At 31.7% G+C, this 22005-nt stretch overlaps 4 protein-coding genes across 4 annotated transcripts; 3 read left to right on the top strand and 1 right to left on the bottom strand.

Moving 5' to 3' along the window:
• Positions 1-3927: 3927 nt before the first annotated feature.
• On the top strand, positions 3928-4224 carry OCT59_029315 (uncharacterized protein; the record flags this gene model as incomplete). The annotated part of the gene is made up of 1 exon (XM_066143078.1): positions 3928-4224. The coding sequence occupies one exon, from the start codon at positions 3928-3930 to the stop codon at positions 4222-4224; it is 297 nt and encodes a 98-aa protein (XP_065994621.1).
• A 628-nt stretch (positions 4225-4852) lies between these two features.
• OCT59_029314 (uncharacterized protein) lies at positions 4853-6256 on the top strand (the record flags this gene model as incomplete). Its single annotated transcript, XM_066143072.1, has 1 exon — positions 4853-6256. The coding sequence occupies one exon, from the start codon at positions 4853-4855 to the stop codon at positions 6254-6256; it is 1404 nt and encodes a 467-aa protein (XP_065994620.1).
• Positions 6257-6328: 72 nt separating this feature from the next.
• OCT59_029313 (uncharacterized protein) lies at positions 6329-6598 on the top strand (the record flags this gene model as incomplete). The annotated part of the gene is made up of 1 exon (XM_066143063.1): positions 6329-6598. One exon carries the CDS (start codon positions 6329-6331, stop codon positions 6596-6598), a length of 270 nt encoding a protein of 89 aa, XP_065994619.1.
• Positions 6599-20949: 14351 nt separating this feature from the next.
• On the bottom strand, positions 20950-21219 carry OCT59_029312 (uncharacterized protein; the record flags this gene model as incomplete). The annotated part of the gene is made up of 1 exon (XM_025326976.2): positions 20950-21219. The coding sequence occupies one exon, from the start codon at positions 21217-21219 to the stop codon at positions 20950-20952; it is 270 nt and encodes an 89-aa protein (XP_025173542.2).
• Positions 21220-22005: the final 786 nt, after the last annotated feature.

Raw genomic sequence — 22005 nt, 5'->3', positions numbered from 1 at the left:
ATGAAGCCATTAATGACCAGGATTTAAAAAAAGAATGAACTATGGTAAGGGCGTTTCTTTTTTTAAGTTTTTTTTTTATTTTTACTTAAGGGAACGTAATTAACGTTCCCTTTCTTTTTTTTAGGAAACCTGGACGAACGAAGTCGTTAAGATGTTAATGACCAGGATTTAAAAAAAAGAACGAAGTATGGTAAGTTCGTTTCTTTTTTTAAGTTTTTTTTATTTTACTTAAGGGAACATAATTAACGTTTCCTTTCTTTTTTTTTAGGAAATCTGGACGTGGACGAAGCCATTAATGACCAGGATTTAAAAAAAGAACGAACTATGGTAAGTTCGTTTCTTTTTTTTAAGTTTTTTTTTATTTTTACTTAAGGGAACGTAATTAATGTTCCCTTTCCTTTTTTTAGTACAAGGACCAGATCCGAACCAGATTCGGATCAGATTCAAATCGGATTCAAATGGATCCAAACCAGATTCGGATTAAATTGAACCAGATCTAATCAGATTCGGATCAGATCAGATCTATTAAAATAAAAATCAGATCAGATCAGATTTAAGCTAAATTTGGTCTGAACCGATCTGTTAGGAGCACTATTCTGGATCCTCTAAAAAAAGCAGTACTTTCATTAGAATCGAGAAGAGCTACACTTGCAGATTGTTTTCTGAGCTTGGCAAGACTTGCAGCTACATTAAAAAAGTTACCCAAATCATTAAATTCTGCATTTTGAAGTCATTGTATCAAAGTAATAAATGAAAGATTTGATGAGTTCAATGATGATAAATATATTACTTGTTTTTTTATAGATCCCAGATTTAGAAACGTGCTATTTAAAAAATGCACCCTTATGAGAATTATTAAATGTGCAGCTTCAATCGGGAAAAATTTAGGTTTCGACCGTTACGAAGCTGAAACTTTATATGATCAAATACAGAAATATATTAATGAGCAAGAGCCATTTGACCTAGATATCAGTTTTGCTAAAGATAATCCCATGAATTGGTGGAAATATATTAATACTGAACTAGAACCAGATGTCCTGCCAAGAATTGCAAGTTATCTATTTGCAATATGTCCTAACTCAGCAACTTGCGAATGTGGATTTTTGACTTTAGGATGGCTATTTCATAAACGTCGCTTAAATCTTAATGTGAATAAACTAGAATCCATATGCAAATTAATTTTGTATTGAAAATCCAATTCAAAAACTGAACTTGGATTTTATGGAATTGATCAAAAAAGAATACTCGTTTTAGTGATGATGAGATCAATATACGTATTAGTAGGACAAACTTGGGGGTTCTGGGACAGCGGCTATCACATAGGTCTAACCATAATTTAGTGTACCCCCAGACCACCTAGCCTTGTTTTCTGATATGATAACACTATACCTGTTTTTCTATCCCCAGGCCACCTAACCTTGATTCCCGATATGTTATTACTTGATAGCTAAAAAGAACCCCCCAAGCGTTGTAGATAAGATTAACATCATATATTCCTAGGCATTATTACCACGCATAGATCCATTCCAGTGTATCATAATTTTATGCTATATTAGATTGCCTTTATAAGTGCCAAAGGTATGAAGGACACAAAGTGTCTGTAATACCGATGGCACGATTCAGCAATCCATTGTGGCATACTATTTTTATAATACTCTAAAATGGATTCATTCGATGATTTAAGCCATTCATGCTCTAACCAAAAATTTTTAACAGGAAGGTAACTAGACATATTGTAAAGCTTTTCCTGCTATACGAAAAAATCTGGGACAGCGAAGTCTAACCAAAAATCTAACCCAGGTCTAACCAAAAATGTATAGCAGGAAGGCAACTAGATATGTTTTAAAGCTTTTCCTCCTATACAAAAAAATCTGGGACAGCGAAGTCTAACCAAAAATCCAACCCAGGTCTAACCAAAAAATGTATAGCAGGAAGGCAACTAGATATATTGTAAAGCTTTCTCTGCAATACGAAAAAATCTGGGACAACAGGTCTAACCAAAAATCCGACCGAGGTCTAACCAAAAAATATATAGCAGGTAGTCAACTAGACATATTGTAAAGCTTCCCCTGCAATACGAAAAAATCTGGGACAATGAAGTCTAACCAAAATTTAACCCTAATCATAAATTGCTCTGATTCTTTGACGAAGCCTATTTTCATACCGATTTTGATAGTAATAAGATGGGAAACATTTTAGAATTTATTAATTGAAGAAAAAAATTTTTAGGTTATTAGTACACAACCAGTATGGCAACAAGTAATCGAACTTGTGATAGATGTGGAAAGGCTTTTGCAACTACACAAAAGCTTCGTGGGCATCAAAATAGAAAGTTTCTACGCAAGCCTACAGCTAACCCTCAGGATCCCACACCTGAGATTGTACAATTGCAACCACAACCGGAGCAACTCCAGGATCCCACACCTGAGATTGTACAATTGCAACCACAACCGGAGCAACTCCAGGATCCCACACCTGAGATTGTACAATTGCAACCACAACCGGAGCAACTCCAGGAACTCATACCTGAAGTTATCCCAGCTCCTGCAGAGAAAACTCCTAATTTATCAATTGATGAACTAGCAAAATGGTTAGCAGGACCTGGTGATTACAATCAATATACTCCACGAAAAAGAAGAGCTCCCCAAACAGATAATGAATGGTTTGCTTATATGCAAGGAGATTATAGAGGAAGATGGTGTGATATTCAATTTGTAAAAAGAGTTCATGATCCTACACGTTCACATAAATCTCTAAAACATAAGACAGTATGGCAAGCTGATCTTAAACCAAATGTTAGAGATATACCATATTTCCCAAGTATAATAGCTGATACCCGTTAGAAAATAACAGAAATTCTTGAGAGTGAACTTGAAGAAAAAGGGCAAATCAAATCAGCTATCACTATATTGGCTACATATACAGATAATAGTGGAACATATAAGCAAGTTGGAGTCATGCGTGTACTTCTTTTAAAGAATGATATAGATGATCATTTAACAAAATCAGCAGTGGATATCACGGATAAAATTGTCAAATTTATGAAAGGAGGGTCTGGTTGGAAAATTGTTAGTATAGATATATTAACTATTGAGACGTATACTTACCGCCGAGCAGAAGGAGGCTCATACATTCTCACACCTAAGGCACTTGCAAATAAGAAGTGTACTATCAATCCAGATAACAAAGATCTCATAGATCCGGACACAGGCTTGCCCTCTGAAAAATGTTTGCAAGGGGCTTTAGGTGCTTACTTTGCATATAAAGATGGACATACACAAAAACTTGAGCGAATCTTTCGGGCAGAAAAATTTAAGCCATATTTGGATCAAGTCAATCTCAATGCAATTCCCATGCCCACTCCTATTTGTCCACGCATATTTAGCAAGATTGAGGACCTCAATCCTGAGATCTCCATTAATGTATGGGAATGGGAGGAGAAAACTGGTATTCCAAAACCTGTTATTGCAAGTAAGAATTACAACCGTCAGCATATCATTCACCTCATGGCCCTTACAGATATTACAAAATCAGATGAAGGGAAGTATGGTCAGAAGAATCACTTCCTTTGGATCAAGAATCCTGATGCTTTAATATACAAAGATACATCCCACAAGGGAAAGAAGTATCTTTGCAATCGGTGCTTCCAAAGCTTTCCATCATCTAAATCTCTAACTAATCATCAGGAATGGTGTTTTGGATTAGGTGAGGCACCACAAAGAGTTGAGTTACTAGTTAAAGGTAAGAATGATTTTGAGGAGTTTAAGAATTTTAACCGAACAATGTATGCCCATGTGTAATTATTGCAGACTTTGAGGCTGATAACAGAAAGTGTAATGAAAACTATGGTGGAAATATGCATAAGATTATGGAGCAAAAGGCTAACAGTTTCTGCTATATGGTCCACTGGATTGAAACTGACGAGACATGGGGCCATTCTTATACCGAGTACCAAATGCAATAGAAGAGTTTGTCCACAGACTTGATAAAGAATTAAGAAGGATTAATGATGTTTTAGAAGTAAAAGTAGAACGTATTGTAACAGAGGAAGCTAAAAAGGAATTCACTGAAGCAGTTAGTTGTTGGATATGTAATGGAAATTTCAATCAAGACAAAAAAGTTTGGGATCACTGCCACATCACAGGTAAGTTTCGTGGAGCTGCTCATAATGCATGCAATCTTAAGCTTCAAATCAAAGCATGGAAGACTCCAATTCCTGGATAGTATGCAGTTCATGGCCTCCAGTCTTGCAAACCTTGCAAAGAATTTAGGGACAGATAAACCCCTCACAAAGCGACACTTCAAAAACTTCTCGTCTGAACATATTGATCTAATCACACGTAAGGGGGTTTATCCTTATGAATATATTGATTCACATGATCATTTCAAGGAGACAGAACTCCCATCTATTCATGACTTTTATAGTACTCTTGGAGGAAAGATCACTCAGAATAATTACAAACATGCACAAAAAGTTTGGAAGGAATTTGGCTGCAAGAACTTGGGCGAGTATCATGACCTTTACCTTAAGACTGATGTTCTTCTCCTAGCAGATGTCTGGACAAAGTTTCGACAGATAGCGATGCATTATTATGGACTTGACCCAAGTCATTATGTCTCTGCTCCAGCACTTTCTTGGGATGGCATGCTCAAGATGACTGGAATCAAGATAGAGCTATTCACTGACATGACCATGCATGATTTTACTGAAAAGGCTAAACGTGGAGGAATAGCTATGGCTGGACACCGTTTCTTAAAAGCCAATAACCCTAAGATGGGTGACTCTTTTAATCCCTCTAAACCTACTACCTGGATTTCCTATGTAGATGCAAACAATCTGTATGGATGGGCTATGAGCCAGTACTTACCTATTGGTAATTACAGATGGGAAGCATCTCCAGAATATTTCAAACAGAATCCAGATAAGCAGAAGCAGATACTTAATGTAATTTTTAATACAAAACCAGATGCTACCCGTAGTTACTTCCTAAATATCAAAGCGCACTTCCCCCTTAAGATTCATGATTATCTACAAGATTTACCTCCTGCAGTTGATAGTATAGCTGTAAAAAAGGATAGGTTAAGTCCATATATAACCAAACTTGTTGATAACTTAGATGGAGGGCGATTCCCTGAAACAGAGAAATTAGTTTCACATCTTGGTAAACATGAAGATTATGTTATACATTACCAAGAGCTCCAGTATTACATTAAGTTAGGCATGGTTGTAGATGAGATTACACAAGTCCTATCATTTGATCAGGATAACTGGTTAGCTCCTTATATTGCAAAAAATACAAATTTACGTCAACAATCCAAGAATTCATTTGAGAAAGACTTCTTTAAACTCATGAATAACTCAGTCTATGGCAAGACTATGGAGAATGTACGTAAATATCAGGATGTCAAGCTTATGAGAATGATCAATGAAAATGATAAGAAGAAATTCCTTAAAAAAATCCGCAAGCCCTCCTTCAAGTATGCTCGTCAACTTGGCAACACACTTGTGGGTGCACATATGGGAAAGGCTAGTGTTATTCTCAATAAACCTATCATTATTGGTGCATCTGTCCTTGGTCTTAGTAAACTCTTAATGTACCGCTTCTGGTATGGTTTTGTCAAAAAGAAGTATGGAAACAAAGTACGACTTGGATATATGGATACTGACTCCTTTATCTACCATGTCGAGACAGAAGATATTTACAAGAATATGGCAGAGCGACCAGATCTCTTTGACCTTAATGATACCAAGACTATCGGGCTTTTCAAGGATGAGACTCCTGGAAATGTAATTACTGAATCCTACCACATCCGTGCAAAATTCTACCACTATGTCTTGGCAGACAAGTCTACAAAGTCCAAACATAAAGGAGTAAGCAAGAAGGGTATGAGTGATATGGCTAAGGACACATATTTCCCATCTTTAGGTGGAACTTTATTAGATAATACAGTAGAAAAAGATGAAATCTTCGATCCTATGACTCAAGTATATCGGGACTGTCTGTTTGAAAATAATATCTTCTATGCCAAGAATGTAGGAATGCGTACAAAAAATCATGTAATATCACTAATCGAGTCAGAGAAGAAGGCATTATCCCCAATCGATATAAAATGCTGGATTTGGTCAGATGGTATATCCTCATTACCATTCGGACACTGGCGTATTCAAGTATATAAGAAACTTCTTGAGCGTGGTACAAATCATGAGGCAGCAGAAAAAATAGCTATAGGGACCAGATTACCAGAGAAATATTAGAATGATATAGAATAGTTTAGTGATACTTAGGCATATATTAATAATAAATTATATTTTTTCTCAGTAGTTAAAATGGAAGACGATCCAATCTATGATATACATAGTGAAGAATATATCGATGACCTTATACATGTCACAATTCAGAGAGGTCTCTTTAAAGATATAGAGGATGCAAAAAAAAGTATAAAGGCATTAGCTAAAATGGTCATAAGTTCTAAGACTAGTATTGATGCATTTATGAAATGCCCTGTACCAAACATTCCAAATGCCTTTTATGACTTAGTAGAGGCATTTTATTATTCAATACTAAGAGAAAGACAATTATTAGCACATGACATCTAACAGATTTCTGGGAGGTGTCATATGACAAGATATTCCATGGAATTCTTCAGAATTCTTTGGAATTCCAAATTTTTTTCGTGATAAAAACTAATGTCTTTCAATCAGGCATACACTAAACTACTAGTTATGTTACCAGCTTCTGTAATACATGAGGCATGGATTCGTCTTACAACACGGAGGCGCAGTCCACTATCTGTGTCTGATGCCAGTGGAGTAAATTCCATGGTAGAGTCATTTTTGAAATATGAAGTAGAAAGATACCAGAAAAAATTAGAACGTCAAAGACTAACTGTTAAACAGACATATATGCCAAGAAACAGAATGACACAAGACATGATTAGTGAAGAGGTTGCCATACTTCAGAAGCACTTGCTTGAATATAATAAGGTTACTTTTGGCCAATTCATGCAGAACCTTACTAGGGAAAATGAGAAATTGATCAAAACAAATCATCAGATACAACATGAAATTGATACCATGAAGAAGCAAGTACGAGAAATAGAAAAAAAACTTGCTTCCATGTCGTAGTTCCCATTATTCATCAAGAAATAGACGAATGGGTACTGTTGCTTCACTCAAATTTTGTGTGGACTGTGCATGGGATTTTTTTACTGTGCATAGACTTTGCATGGACTTTGCATGGGAAATTTTAACTGCATATGGGCTTTGCATGGACTTTGCATGGGACTTTTTTACTGCACATGGATTTTTTCGTAAAAAATGTTGTCTAAGATTAGAAGGATATGGGAATTCCTTCCCACAATGCTGACAGGTACGATCAGCTAGTTTTTTTTTATAGGCTGGCTATCTACTGCAAAAACATTACGTTGTGCCTTATGTACAGAGAGAGGAATTGAGACAACCTGTCCATTCACATTCGCTTTAAACTCACCCTTTACTACAGGTTCCCAACCTGCACGATACTGCCACTGTGTACCAAGTATTAGCAATGATTTGTCCTTACCATTTTGATCCTTCTCGGTAGGTATAACAGAGAATTCGTCTGATATAGTGACTGTATTTGTACCTTTACCGATAGTTATGGGAATTTCATTGATAGTGCCAAGAGTTTTGGTTGATCCGGCTACACCATTAAATGCATGTACATTTTTTCGATCCATTTTGAGACCTAGATGCTTAGCTACATTCTCAGAAATTACTGAAGAGTCAGACCCTGTATCGATCATAGCATAGGGTATGCATACATTTTTGATTTTACAGGAAATGGTCGCTACATCATTGGAATCATCTAACTGGAGAAAGTTGATTTCTAAGGGTCTTGGCCAGTATAGGTTTTTCTGCTGATAGGCACGTATTGCATGGTTCAGTGTTTTATCTTCTTTCTGTTCTACTTCAGATGGTACATCTGCAGGAGGAGTTGGTAATAGTGGAGTTGCTGTATTTACAGCATGAGCTAGAGGAGATAAAATGTCTTGCATATTTGCTGAAAGAACATCCCAGAGTTTCTTCCTTTCACTAACTGGATAGTCACTAACAAAATGATTTAAAAGCGGGTCTTTTAGATTCTCATATGCTTGATTGGTATAAGCATTAATCTGTAGGAGGATTTCTTTAGGACATTGTGCTGCTAGTGAAGCAATTATAGACTTCAGTGCTGCATGAAAGACTTCATCAGTTTTCTTGAGAATAGGTTCTCTTTTAGATTTGGAAGTACAGGATTTTTTCCTTTTGGTTTTTACCGAAACTCCACGTTGATGAGTTTTTTTTTTACACTAAAGCAATTCTGAGGTTCATCCTCCTTTTCTTCTTCTTCAGTTAACTCTTCCTCAGTTTCTTCATCAGTTTCCTCATCACTTTCAGATTCTTCATAGTCAACTATATGAGTATTGTTAACTTTCTTAGTACGTTTACTCCGTGGATACTTGTTCTTGGAATGACCTGTTCTACCACAGTTTGAGCAATGACGTTTAGGAGAAGATTTGGTTGTCTTTGTCACCTTTTTAACCTGACCAGTTCTGAAGTGATCTCTTCTTAGATGTTGTGTTTGTCCACCTAACTTTCTGGTAAGATCACTCTCAATGAAAGTATGTATTGTTACAGGATTTGTTATGTCACCAGTATAGCCAAGACGTACTGCTATATCTGCAAGCTTTTCTAATGCAGTTCTATTCTGTGGTTGTTCTACTATAGTGGTTGGATTTTTTCGCCCTTCACTTTCATACCATTTATTACGTAACTCATTAAAGAAAGCATCAAGATCAGCAGGAGCAGCAATTCTAACTCTTATTTCTAAAACATCAGGCAAATGATTATATAGATAAGGTAAAATTTCAGCATATACTTGTCTTTGTGCTAATGATCGAATCCTTTTTGCATATGTATCTGGTGTATTTATAGGAGAAAATGATTCATTCATGAGTGCTATTATAGCACCTTGATTTGTTCCAACCATCACATCTCTATATTTTCCTTGCAGCCAGTTTAGAAACTCTGATTCTGTATTAATAGCAGCATTGGCATTATATGGATTATTTGCTGGAACAGGAATAAATCTACCAGACATTTTATTTTTCATAACACTGCACCTCATAGCAGCATTAAAACCAGCAAAAGCTAGTGGACGAGCCATCTCATTGACAGCTCTAAGCTTTTGATAATAAGAGTCTGGCAGCTCTTGTCCATCATAAAATGGTAACTGTGCAAGACCTGGTGATATAGTATGCATGACATCTTGTATTGTAGCCATGTTTGGAGGATTGTTTTGTAACGCTAATATTTGTTGTTGTAAATTTAAAATATTTTGGGCCTGTGCTTGTACCTGGGTCTGTGAAATCCTATATTGTCTTTGCCAGTTTTGTGCCTGACGTATACAACCTGCATGCCTTCTTCTCCAACGTTCTGTATCAGCATTATAGCGTAACATCAGCCTGTATGCATTCCTTCTATGCTCAGCTATCTGATTCTGTTGGTTTGCTATCTGATTCTGTTGATTTACCAGCTGATTCTGCTGGTTTGCCAGTTGTGCATCTTTACGTCTATTCAGAAAACGTATACCTAGATTGGCTATTTGTATTCCTGCAATATGTGCTTGATTCTGTTGTGCAACAGTTTCCCAGTGTCTACGAGCATTTCTCTCATATGTAAAATCATCACGTACTCTTATTAAGTCTTGATTAAGAGCATTTGTACGATCTAAAGATTCTCCAAGTAATGTCTGCAATCCTTCTATCTGATTTAGTTGGTCTACACCAATTTCTTGCATTAGAGCAGCTTGACGAATAATTTCATCAAGACTTTGAGTGGTAGCATTAAAGACATCATCTATGTCTTGTGGAATTGGAATCCTATTCCGATCAAAAAATAGTCGAATCTCAGACACACAATCTGCAACTGCCTGTCGGCGGTCTAGTATTCTTAGAATAGGATTGAATAATTCATTATCTTCATCCATTTCTATCTTTCCTTTACATAAAGATAATTCTTGAATGTGTTTTTTAAGTTTATCTACTGTGTCTTCAAGCTGAATGATACGTTCATTCTAGGCAACAAGTGCCTCTTCCTTTAACTCTAAGTGATCTCGATACTTTCCAAGTTCAACTAAAGTGGACTGACACTCTGCCTTTAACCGATCGATCTCATCCTCACGTGAGACAAGATTTTTTTCAAGGTAGAAAATGTATCATTCACATGCCTCTATCTCCTTTGTGAGTTTACGGATTTTCTCCTTATTGGAAATATTATTTGTTTCCTCTTGAACTAGCTGTTTGCGCAAATCAAAGTTGCTATTTAACAAATCAAGATATGCCTGTTCAACTCCCATTGATTCCTATTATTCCAATAGATTCTGATAAAGCACGAAATGTAGAGGTGACTTTGGTTTTACGCAGAATATTTTATCAACCATCTGGATATCAGAGGACTGCCAAAAAATTGTATCAGACATCACAAAATGCTGGATATGATTTCACCTTAGATGAAGTGGAAGATTGGCTTGAAAGACAGGCAGTACATCAAGTCCACAAACCTCGTCCCCAATTTATCCTCGTGTAAGTTTTAGTTCTATACAAGTTCCCAATGAAGTTCATCAAGCTGACATTTTGTATATGCCATATGACAAGGTTGGACATGTGACTTATCTTTTCTGTCTCAATATAGTTGATATAGCATCGAGGTATAAAGAAAGTGTCCCTATAGGTTCAACCAGTGTTAAAGATCGACAGGAAATCCTAACTTCTCATACTATTGCTCGGGCTTTTGAAAAGGTATATGATGATACAACATGTCTGCTCACTTGGCCAAAATTATTGATTACAGATAGGGGTTCAGAGTTTAAAGGTGAGTGTGAAAAGCTGATAACTTCCCATGGTGTAAAGATTCAGAAGGCCAAGTCTAAGCGTACTGTTGGCATTGTGGAGCGATATAACCGTACCTTGGTTGAGAAACTATTTCCCTCTCAAGATGCATCTGACTTACTAACTTTAGGTAAAACGAGATCTCGAGTCTGGGTAAAAAACTTACCTATTGCTGTAAAAAGTATAAATAACTCAGTGACCCAACAACTTGGTATATCTCCTGCTGTAGCTATAAAAAAATCACGAGTGTCTTCCAAATCTTCTTATCCTCGTGATGGACCTGTTGGGTATGAAGAGGAGAAACTACCACCTGATATAAGTATAAGGTACTTACTTGAACCAAATGATCTGAAAGGTGAAAGACGTCGAGCAGGAGATATGAATTGGTCACCTAAGATTTATCATATTCATATGTCTTTAACACAGAAAAATCAACCAGTTTTGTACTGGCTTATTGATGATGATGGTAAAGAATCAGAGAGATCCTTTGTGAGGGAAGAAATTTTGGTTATACCAGATGATACAGAACTTCCACCACAATGGGTACTTACGAATTAAGATAGTCTTCTACCTCATCATCTGCTTGGGAGTCTGTGAGGAAGTAGTCTTTTGCCAATTCTTAGTATAATCTGTATAGCTTATTGATAGCAGACAAAAGTTTTGGCTCTCTGCTATACCAGGTCTTATAATTTTCCAAGATTTGCTGATACTTTGTCTCATTAGGTAGAATAGATTGTGCTGTTTCAAGAACAAAATTTTCTGGTTCTTCTGCTTGACGCAAGTTAATTATCCTTTGTTTGTAACATAATATGAATTTACCATCCTTTGGTTTCTTGTAAAGGATGCCTGCTTTAATTACTGCAATTAGAGCTGACTCAATTTCACGGTATGTTGGCTTAGCTGGTATAGCTTGGGTAGATATTTTTATATTATGTAAAGTTTTTTTTAATTTAACTTATTTATACTTAATAAAAATGATTGGAGAATATACTTGTGAATATTTACATAATACAGGAAAGCCTTGTGGTCGTCCTTGTATGAGGCCAGAAGGTTGTCACATTTATTGGAAGACAAAATCACGTTTTCCTTGTGCTGTATGTGGTAAACCTACAGGTTCATCTAGTGGTCGATGTCAATCTCATATTGGAAGTTATTATCAAAATCGGTATGAAAAAAGGCTTTGTCAAAGAATCAAAGCAATCTCAGTTTTATCTGAGTCTGAACCTAGTTCGATCCAAGTTTGAACCTAGTTCGATCTAAGTCTGAACCCAGTTCAATCCAAGTTTGAACCCAGTTTAATTTGAGTCTGAACCCAGTTTGATCCAAGTTTGAACCCAGTTTGATTTGAGTCTAAACCCAGTTCAATCAAAGTTCAGTCCATATGGACAGAAAGCTATATCAAAATCGGTATGAAAATAGGCTTCGTCAAAGAATCAGAGCAATTTATGATTAGGATTAAATTTTGGTTAGACTTCATTGTCCCAGATTTTTTCGTATTGCAGGGGAAGCTTTACAATATGTCTAGTTGACTACCTGCTATATATTTTTTGGTTAGACCTCGGTCAGATTTTTGGTTAGACCTGTTGTCCCAGATTTTTTCGTATTGCAGAGAAAGCTTTACAATATGTCTGGTTGCCTTCCTGCTATACATTTTTTGGTTAGACCTGGGTTGGATTTTTGGTTAGACTTCGCTGTCCCAGATTTTTTTGTATAGGAGGAAAAGCTTTAAAACATATCTAGTTGCCTTCCTGCTATACATTTTTGGTTAGACCTGGGTTAGATTTTTGGTTAGACTTCGCTGTCCCAGATTTTTTCGTATAGCAGGAAAAGCTTTACAATATGTCTAGTTACCTTCCTGTTAAAAATTTTTGGTTAAAGCATGAATGGCTTAAATTATCGAATGAATCCATTTTAGAGTATCATAAAAATAGTATACCACAATGGATTGCTGAATCGTGATATCGGTATTACAGACACTTTGTGTTCTTCATACCTTTGGCACTTATAAAGGCAATCTGATATAGCATAAAATTATGATACCCTGGAATGGATCTATGCGTGGTAATAATGCCTAGGAATATATGATGTTAATCTTATCTACAACGCTTGGGGGGTTCTTTTTAGCTATCAAGTAATAACATATCGGGAATCAAAGTTAGGTGGTCTGGGGATAGAAAAACAGGTATAGTGTTATTATATCAGAAAACAAGGCTAGGTGGTCTGGGGGTACACTAAATTATGGTTAGACCTATGTGATAGCCGCTGTCCCAGAACCCCCAAGTTTGTCCTACTGTATTGCAGAAGCTTTTGCAGAAGATGATGATGAGGAATATAATGAGGAGCAAGCTTCTACTTAAAGATTAACTACAAGCGGCAAAACAATACCCAAAGATAATTGCCATATAGTAATCGAAAGTCTATGGATTGATTAATTTGTTAATTTATCGCATGATTCAATTACTAGTGAAATCAGCGATATTCCAAGAGATATATTGGATGATTCAGATGAAAATAATGCGAAAGATGATGAAGTTGATGATAGTGGTAATAACAAGAGAGCTGGGAAAGGTGACTATGATTATGATATAGATGATGTATTAGGTATGAATGACGGTGATAATAATGATGATAATTATAATGATAATGAGAAATAATAATAATGAGAAATAATTACAATAGTTAATCCAATGAGAATTAATTCTAATATCATGTGATTTAAATAATGATACTATTTAGGAAATAAATGATGTGATTATGCAGGGCAAAATATTCGCGATCAAAGTCCAGTTAACATATAATTATGCAGGCAATTGTAATTTTATATTATATTTTAAAACATTGCAATTTAATTAAGGAATAAGCATAAGCATATTATATTTTAAAAATAGTGCAATTTAATTAAAATATAAGGATAAGCATATTTTATTAGAATCAATAAGTTTTAAGGACTTCATTAATTAAATTTATTACATTAGATCAATAAATTTTAAGAACTGCATTACAAAAAAAAATTTAGAACTGCATTAATTAAATTTATTACATTAGAATTAAAACTGTATTTATTTTGTTACAAATACTTTAATTATGTAGAATGTTATTATGTTCATCAGTTCATGCATGTTTTAAACATTATAACGAATTTTAAAATTAGTATAAATATTATGAAATTTGAAGTATATAGGATTTTTTTTCGCAATTCAAAACCAAATTGTATTTTAATTTTCAAATTGTATTTAATTTTCAAGTTACGAAAAAATCATAAAAATAAAAAATGGCAGCATTAGTACCTTTTGTTCCACCGCCACCACCAGCATTCCAATGGACAATTACCGCTGCTAGGTAATTAATCGCCAAGTGAAGAAATTTGCATCAGCAATTCAAAAGAATTGCAAACCATCACCATGTAAATACATGGACAATAATAGCAAATAGGGTGTTCACTGCAACCGGATTTGCAGCGACACCTAGGCAATGCTCTACAAAATGGAATGCCCTCAAACAAGGTTATGAAAAATAATAATGATGATGACATTCCTATTGTAAGCCTAAATAGTTTCAATAGAGCGTGTTTCGCTGATATGAACGATAAATTTTGGCTACAAACCGGTAATTATTATTAATTATTATTTTAAATTAATTTTATTTAGGCAATTCATTCAATTCATTAATATTTTTATTGGATTTTAGATCTGTTTAGACGAGAGTATCGACGGCGGCATTCTACGCATGATCGACGTCAATATGAATATAGATTGCGAAGGGAAAGAAGGAGGTCATGATCTAAGTCTCGATCAAAAAGTAGAGATAGAAGTAAATATAGAAGACAAGACAGAAGTAGAGATAGAAGACGGGATAGAAGTAGAGATAGAAGAAGAGGTAGAAGCAGGTCCCCACATAGAAGATAAAGATATTAAATTTTAATTTTTATTATATTTTTAATTGTATATTTTATTAGTTTAATATTAAATATTATAAAATAAATATTTACATACAAAAAATCATATTGTCTTTATTCTTATAAATTGTTTAAATGCTGAAACTCTAATTAAATCAAAAGTATTGCCGAAACGCCAAAACAGTTTCGGCAAATTATGGCAGTTTCACGGTTTTGATAGGTTTCGCAGTTTTGGCATTCCTTGATGATTTCGCGAAACTAGTTTTAGCAGTTTCACGTACACCATTCTGCCGAAACCCTCTAGTTTTGGCAAGCAACCTTAATGATGGCATATTTTAAAAATCATTCTAGTTTGCCTGTTGGCATATTTTAAAAAAAATTTAAATTTGTATCATATATGACTGAAAATTATACAAATATTAACTGTTTTTATTAACAAAAAATAGATGCAATAGCTATAATTAATACAGATACATCTGAAACTTGGTTAAAAGCTATTATTTCACAATTCAGAGGACCAACTTTCTGGACAAAAAATTCTAGTATAAAAATGAGCTAACAATACTGTATTTTATCTAAGGTTGCTTGTCTAAACCTCTTCAAAATCCTACGATTAGTTTCGTCAAAATTTTACTATAGATTTATTATAGTTTCGGCAGAGTTTCGGCAGTTTCGGCATTTATAATAAGTTTCGGCAGTTTCACCTTTCTCCAAAGTTTCGCCAGTTTTTTAATATAACTTTAATATAGTTTTGGCAGAATTTCGCTTTTCGGCGAAACGCCATCTTGCCTAAACCCCTAGGTTTCGGCAAGCAACCTTAATTTTATCAAATATTAAGATACCCAAAAGCAAAATTTGAAAACATTTATTTTAATGCAAAAATGGTTGTAATTTATCAGTTTCACCTTATCCTAACAATTTCACACTTCTCAAGAATAAAAAAAAATTATTAAGAATCAATTAACATTATTCAAAATTTGGTAATAATGTAGCTTTTAAAGCATCTAATGTTCACTAAATTTTTTTTATTCAGACTCCTCCCCCTTACCATCACTTAAAGCTTAAAAGCTTTATCATAATAAGAGAATATGCCTAATATATAATCATCAATCCAGTAAAGTTGGATCTACAATATATCAGCTATATGGTTCCATAACCAAATAATTTCACTGACAATTAGCACTTTAGGCTTACTTATCAAATTATTAAGTAATTAAATAGATATACTACAAAAATTTTAAAAAATGAAGCAAATACATTTAATTAAGAAATATAAAAAAATAATATTATAAAATTGGCAAAGATGACAATATAATGTTTATAATAGTTTATAATAGTAGCTTTAATAACAAGAAACCTTAAGATAATGTAAATTTACCTGAAACAGCTATTTCAGATATAAGTACCTATACTTTTTTGTGACCAAAAATAAGAATTACTTCCCATGTCTTAAATTTCATAAATTGCAAGAAAGTAGTAATAAATAATCATAAAGACAATATTAAAAGCTTAAAATAAAAATTAAAACTGCAATTAGATAAAGTCACTAAAGAATTACAAGACCCAAAAAATAAACTAGAAAATACTGATAATTAATGAAGAATTTGAACAAGAAATCAATGCTCTGGAAAAGCTATTATTTAATATTTGCATGATTTGCTATTCTTTTCGAGATTATGTTTGCTTTATTTGTGCTTACTACAGCAACTGAAGTGTACAATAAAGTCTATAGTTTTACAGGATATGGAGATTAAGAATATTAAAACAAGATGGATAACAGCATTTGATTGTACAGATCAATTATTGTATTATTTTAATATTTGCATGATTTGCTATTCTTTCAAGATTATGTTTGTTTTATTATTTGTGTTAATGATAAGCACAAATCCCAATTGGATATATCAACTGAAGTGTACAATAAAAAATCTATAGTTTTACAGGAGGTGGAGATTAAAAATATTAGACTGTACAGATCAATTATTATGCATTTCCTGAGAAATGATTGACCAGTTAACAATTTAACTTTGAAAATCAAAATAATAAATTAATATTCTTATAAACTTACTTCTCTTACCTTGAACAAGTCAATACTATTAGTTCTAGTGAGAAAAATGCCTTATAGTTCTTTTTAACAATTCCACATTAAATGCAAAAATATAATATATTAAACTAAATAATTATAATCATAAATAAATTTCTTTAAGTCTTTTGGGGCACTTACACTATAAACCAGGAGGAGGGTTCCCTCTAAGAAAGAATTGTTTCACACAAAGCTTACTCCTCTAGGCAAAGTCTTCAAATACGTGGGTTCCTGATATGGATGATGAGTAGTTTAATCACTGATAATATTAGGATAATGATAGTCAATAGTACATTTATTTGTACTCTCTGTTTTTCAGTTATTCTAAAATGTGCTTTATTTAGGAATTTTTTTCAGACATAACAATAAAAGAAAGATATACAAAGAAAAAATAATTTCAATTATTAACAGCGTGTGTAATATTTTTAACTGGAAGAGACTTAATGAGAAATAGATCATAGCGGTATGGAACATGGTGATTATACCAAGAATTGAATACCAATTAGCTGCTATTATATTAAGTAAAGAAGAATGTTCAAAAATGATGACGAGACTTAATATAATACTTAAAAAAAAGGGCGGGCTTAGTGAAAATAATGCCAAACTTTATAATTTTTGATAAAGACATATATAGAGCAAAACATATATATGATCTACAATTGGAAATGATCTGTAAAAATCTACTTTACCAAGCAAATGGTAATGAAAAGTTAAAAAAATTATTCAAAATAAAAATGTCTCAAGAATAGAAAAAGATTTGGACATCAAAATGTCCAGGAGAAATGAAATTATCATCAAGAAATAATAATAATTGGATTATAGCAGCGATAAAAATATTAAATAATGAAAATATCAATCTTTGTGATCATGAAATAATCAATAAAAATAATGAAAATCATATAATAAAAGGAGGAAAGATAGATATTACAGAAATATTAAGTGAAAAAAATATATTTAAAAGTGCATTGTCAAGAAAGAATAAAAAAGTAATATTCATAGAAGATACATTAGAATTAGACGGAATTACAATGATGAAATGGAAACATGTGTGTAAAGAGTTGGGGGAAGCACGAAAGGTAAAATACCAGCATGGTTTAAAGAACTAGAAACAAAAATATTTGATAATGTGAACGGAAACACAAGAAAAATTAAAAATGAATATATCAGAAGAACAGAAAAAAGTAATATTCATATAAATTACTTTGATGAAAATGAAAGACAAGAAAAGAATACTATAGTTTCTTGGTTTTTGCCAAAGATAAAAAAAGATCACATAGTAAAAATTATCAAAGAATGGGAATATACTATACATTTAGTAAAGATAGATTAGATATGAATAATTCACCTTTATTAAAGGTTTGCGAAAGTTGCAATCGAAATGTTAGCAAAAAAAGAGATTCAAAAATTTGTTGAATATACTTAGAAAATAAAAATAGTAGAATTATAGAAACAAGAAGAGAAGAAGGAGCTATAAAACCATACAAAATCTTAAATAACTTAATTGAGAAAATGAATGGATAAAGAAATTTAATAATGAAGAAAGAATGAATGAGGAATACAACAAAAGAATTGAAAAAATTGATAATTTAATCAAATCAGAAGAATTCATTACAATAACCAAAAATAGTATATTTGAAAATGATAATATAGAAGAAGGGTTAAAGAAATTTTATTTCATGATAGATCTTATAAAAATTAAGAATTTGATAAACAATATAGGGGGAAAAAAAAAATTCTAAAATGTGCTGCAGGCAACAAAAAAAAATAAAATTCTTTAATATAATTATATAAATAATTATTTTTTATTTATTATTTACATACAACAAACTATAACAAACTACCAGAAATCAGAAATCATTATAGAAAATTATTTAAATTATAAGGATTTATTGCATATAATAATTAAGAAATATAGATGATTTTATGATAACAAAGTTTTTCAGTGAATTTTGATAATAAAGGCATATCAACATAGAAATTATTACTAAAAGTATTGTTATATTTAGCAAGATTAATAATTAGAAACAATAATTGTAATATTGATTAAATTACTAGATTTTATTAGCTAAAAAACTCTTTTTGGTAAATCAATTTCTTAATCAAAATTTGAAAAGATGGTAAGAAAAAACTGCTCAAAGCTATTAATAAAAGTGGTCGTAAAAGAGTTATTTTTAAATGTGCCTGATATAAAATTAATAAAATGATTTTATTTTATGTATTTTTAAAAGAAATAAACTATTTTTTTCTTTTTTTTCCTCTTCAAGATAAATGTTCCATGTGAAAATTAGATATGTGGTTATGTGATTTTAAATTATATATACTGTAAATAATAATATAATAAAATCTGTATGTATATGTTATAGGTGCTTATGTGGATTTACGGGATGTTGGCCAGAATTAAAGCATAGTGCCATACTAGGATTTCGTAATTCTGGCCAAGATCTGATTTCCACCGGTATTCAGAAATCACATACAACATATATATACAGTATGTAAAATATTATTATTTATTTTGTCTTTTAGGCTAATTGTACTATGATAAGTGCCTTTAAGCTGTTTTTCTGATTTTTAATTTTAATAATATTTTTTTCTTCAATAAATATTTTTTTTTTTTTTTTTTGAATAAATGTTTTTATATGATCTTTTTAGTTAGAATATATACAGTATATATATTTTACCTAGTAAAAATAAAAAACATATCCAGCCAAAAAAAAAAAAATAAAACTGATAATGTATTTCTATAATTAATACTTATTTTAATATTGTCTATCTTCTATTGGCAAGTGAATTTTAATTATAATTTCACGTATAAATAGAATTTATTTCAAAATATTAACATTTTACAATTTTTGTTTATTAATAATAATATTTTGTAATATAATTTTTTATGTTTATCAAAAGGTAAATAGAACTAATAAATAAATAAATATTTTAAAAACATTATCTTGTGAATTCATCATTACTTAATAATAATAAATGATATTTTTTGGAAATCGAACGTTAATTAATCAGCTATTTACATTAATCCTCTTCTTATTTAAAAATATATCTATTTTTATTTTCTCGAAGCTCAATATTTAGTCACTATTATTTTAATCGATATTATGCTAGTAAAATATATTAAACTGTATGTAATGAGTAATGACTTACCCATATATATACTGTATAGCGTGATCCTATAAATAATGGGATGTATGAGATGGATATAAAATTTTAAACTCATCTATCACTCCTTCATTAACATATTTTCTAGCAATTGCTACATGATTATCTGTAATAAAAATTTCATATGTAATTCCAAAAAGAATTAATTTATGATTCCTACAACTTTCAAGAAATCTTTCAAAATATCAATTGAATATTTCCAATTTCCACTAAGTATTAATTTATTTAAAGATTTTGGTAAATTATCAATTAAATAATTTAATATTTCATCCTATAATATCATTTTCATAACATATATTATTAAATTCTACACATACTAAATTTCTACATTTTAATAATATTGATTTAATAAGAATAAATTCTTTTGATGTAATACCAATGGATAAATTTTTAACTTTGGACAATTATTTGCAATTGATTTAATAAAATTTTCTAAATCCTTGCAAAAAAAGTCAATCCGTTTTTTTTATTCCATCTTCTTTCCGTAAAAGGCTCATATTTCCGGAATTAATAACTTTATATCACGGAATTTATCGAATTATTTACATTTTCCGTGAATGGATCCGTGAAAGGCTCATTTTTACGGAGTTTTTACAGAAATAACGGATAAAATTTTTTTATAGGGAATATTGTCGACCTCTATACTATCACTATCATAAAGTTCAAAATTATAAATTAATAAAGTTTTCAAATTAACGAGTGACATTAACGGAATAATATTAATTGAATATAAACTAAGATAATTTATTGTATTCCCCTTTCTTCCCAATACTTTTCCTAACTCCTTACAAATTCCCACTTTACCATCTTTCAATTTTTTAGCCTTAAAAAATTTTATTATAATTCTATCTATAGTCCTAGATTCAAGAATGTTACAAAAACTAATGTAATTAAATGTTCATGGTTTTGAAATAATTGTTGAAGGTAATTTAATATTATTACTATCACCTAAAAATTGTTTTGATGATGATGATAAAGATGAAAGTATTATATTATGAAACTTTTTTTCAGCCTCATGATAAATATACCGTGTATGTTTTTCCCATAAAATAGGAACAACTAAAAGGCACCACCTTTTATTAACTAAAAGGCATGAATATAAAGTTTCTTTATCTTTTCGTAATTCGTTAAAAATAAGATTAAGACAATCAATATTTAATTCTGTCATATTATATTTGTTCAAAAAAAATTAAAAGAAATTAAAAGATGATTATTTATGTGAGATTCACAGTATTTTTACCGAATTGGCCATATTTAATTTATTTATAGATACACATTACTATAATTGATAAAACGGTTAATAATATTTGTATAATAAAAAATTCGTTTCAACCTTCAAACGGGTATAATCCGTTTTGAAATTGGACACATTTTTTTGTAACCATCTAATTCCGTTGTTTTCCGATAGTTTTTTTCCATAGATTTAACAGAGAATAGGCATTGTACAAAATATAATAGAATCGCTCATATATACAATATAATGAAAATCATTAATGAAAAAGTGACGTCCAACGTTTTTCTGGGACGATAATTATGACGATTTATGATTGAATATGAGAAATTATTATAAATCGGTTAAAAATTGGTAATAAAGCCAACAATCCACAAAAGTGATAAGAATAATTTTTTTATAAATACGAATCTATAAGAAAAATATTTTTCTGAATTCAAAATTTCGAATAATATCTATCTTATTTTATAATCAAGGAAGTTGAAATCTTCCTATTAATTCGTAATTTTCTAATATAACAAATTAAACATGACTGATAATACTGATTCTATTAATGTGATGACTGCTGATGCAAATCTGGTATCTCACATCTTCTATTAATTGTTACACAAAATTTGTTACGATCTTGTGAATTGTGTTACATAAAAGTTTTAATTCTGCCTGGAATTATAAACTTGGCCAGAGTTACCGCAGATCACTGATTATTTATGTATTCTAACGCAA

This window comes from Rhizophagus irregularis, chromosome 9, assembly GCF_026210795.1.
Source record: "Rhizophagus irregularis chromosome 9, complete sequence".
NCBI lineage: Eukaryota > Fungi > Glomeromycota > Glomeromycetes > Glomerales > Glomeraceae > Rhizophagus > Rhizophagus irregularis.
This window is presented reverse-complemented; position numbering and strand designations above follow the sequence as displayed.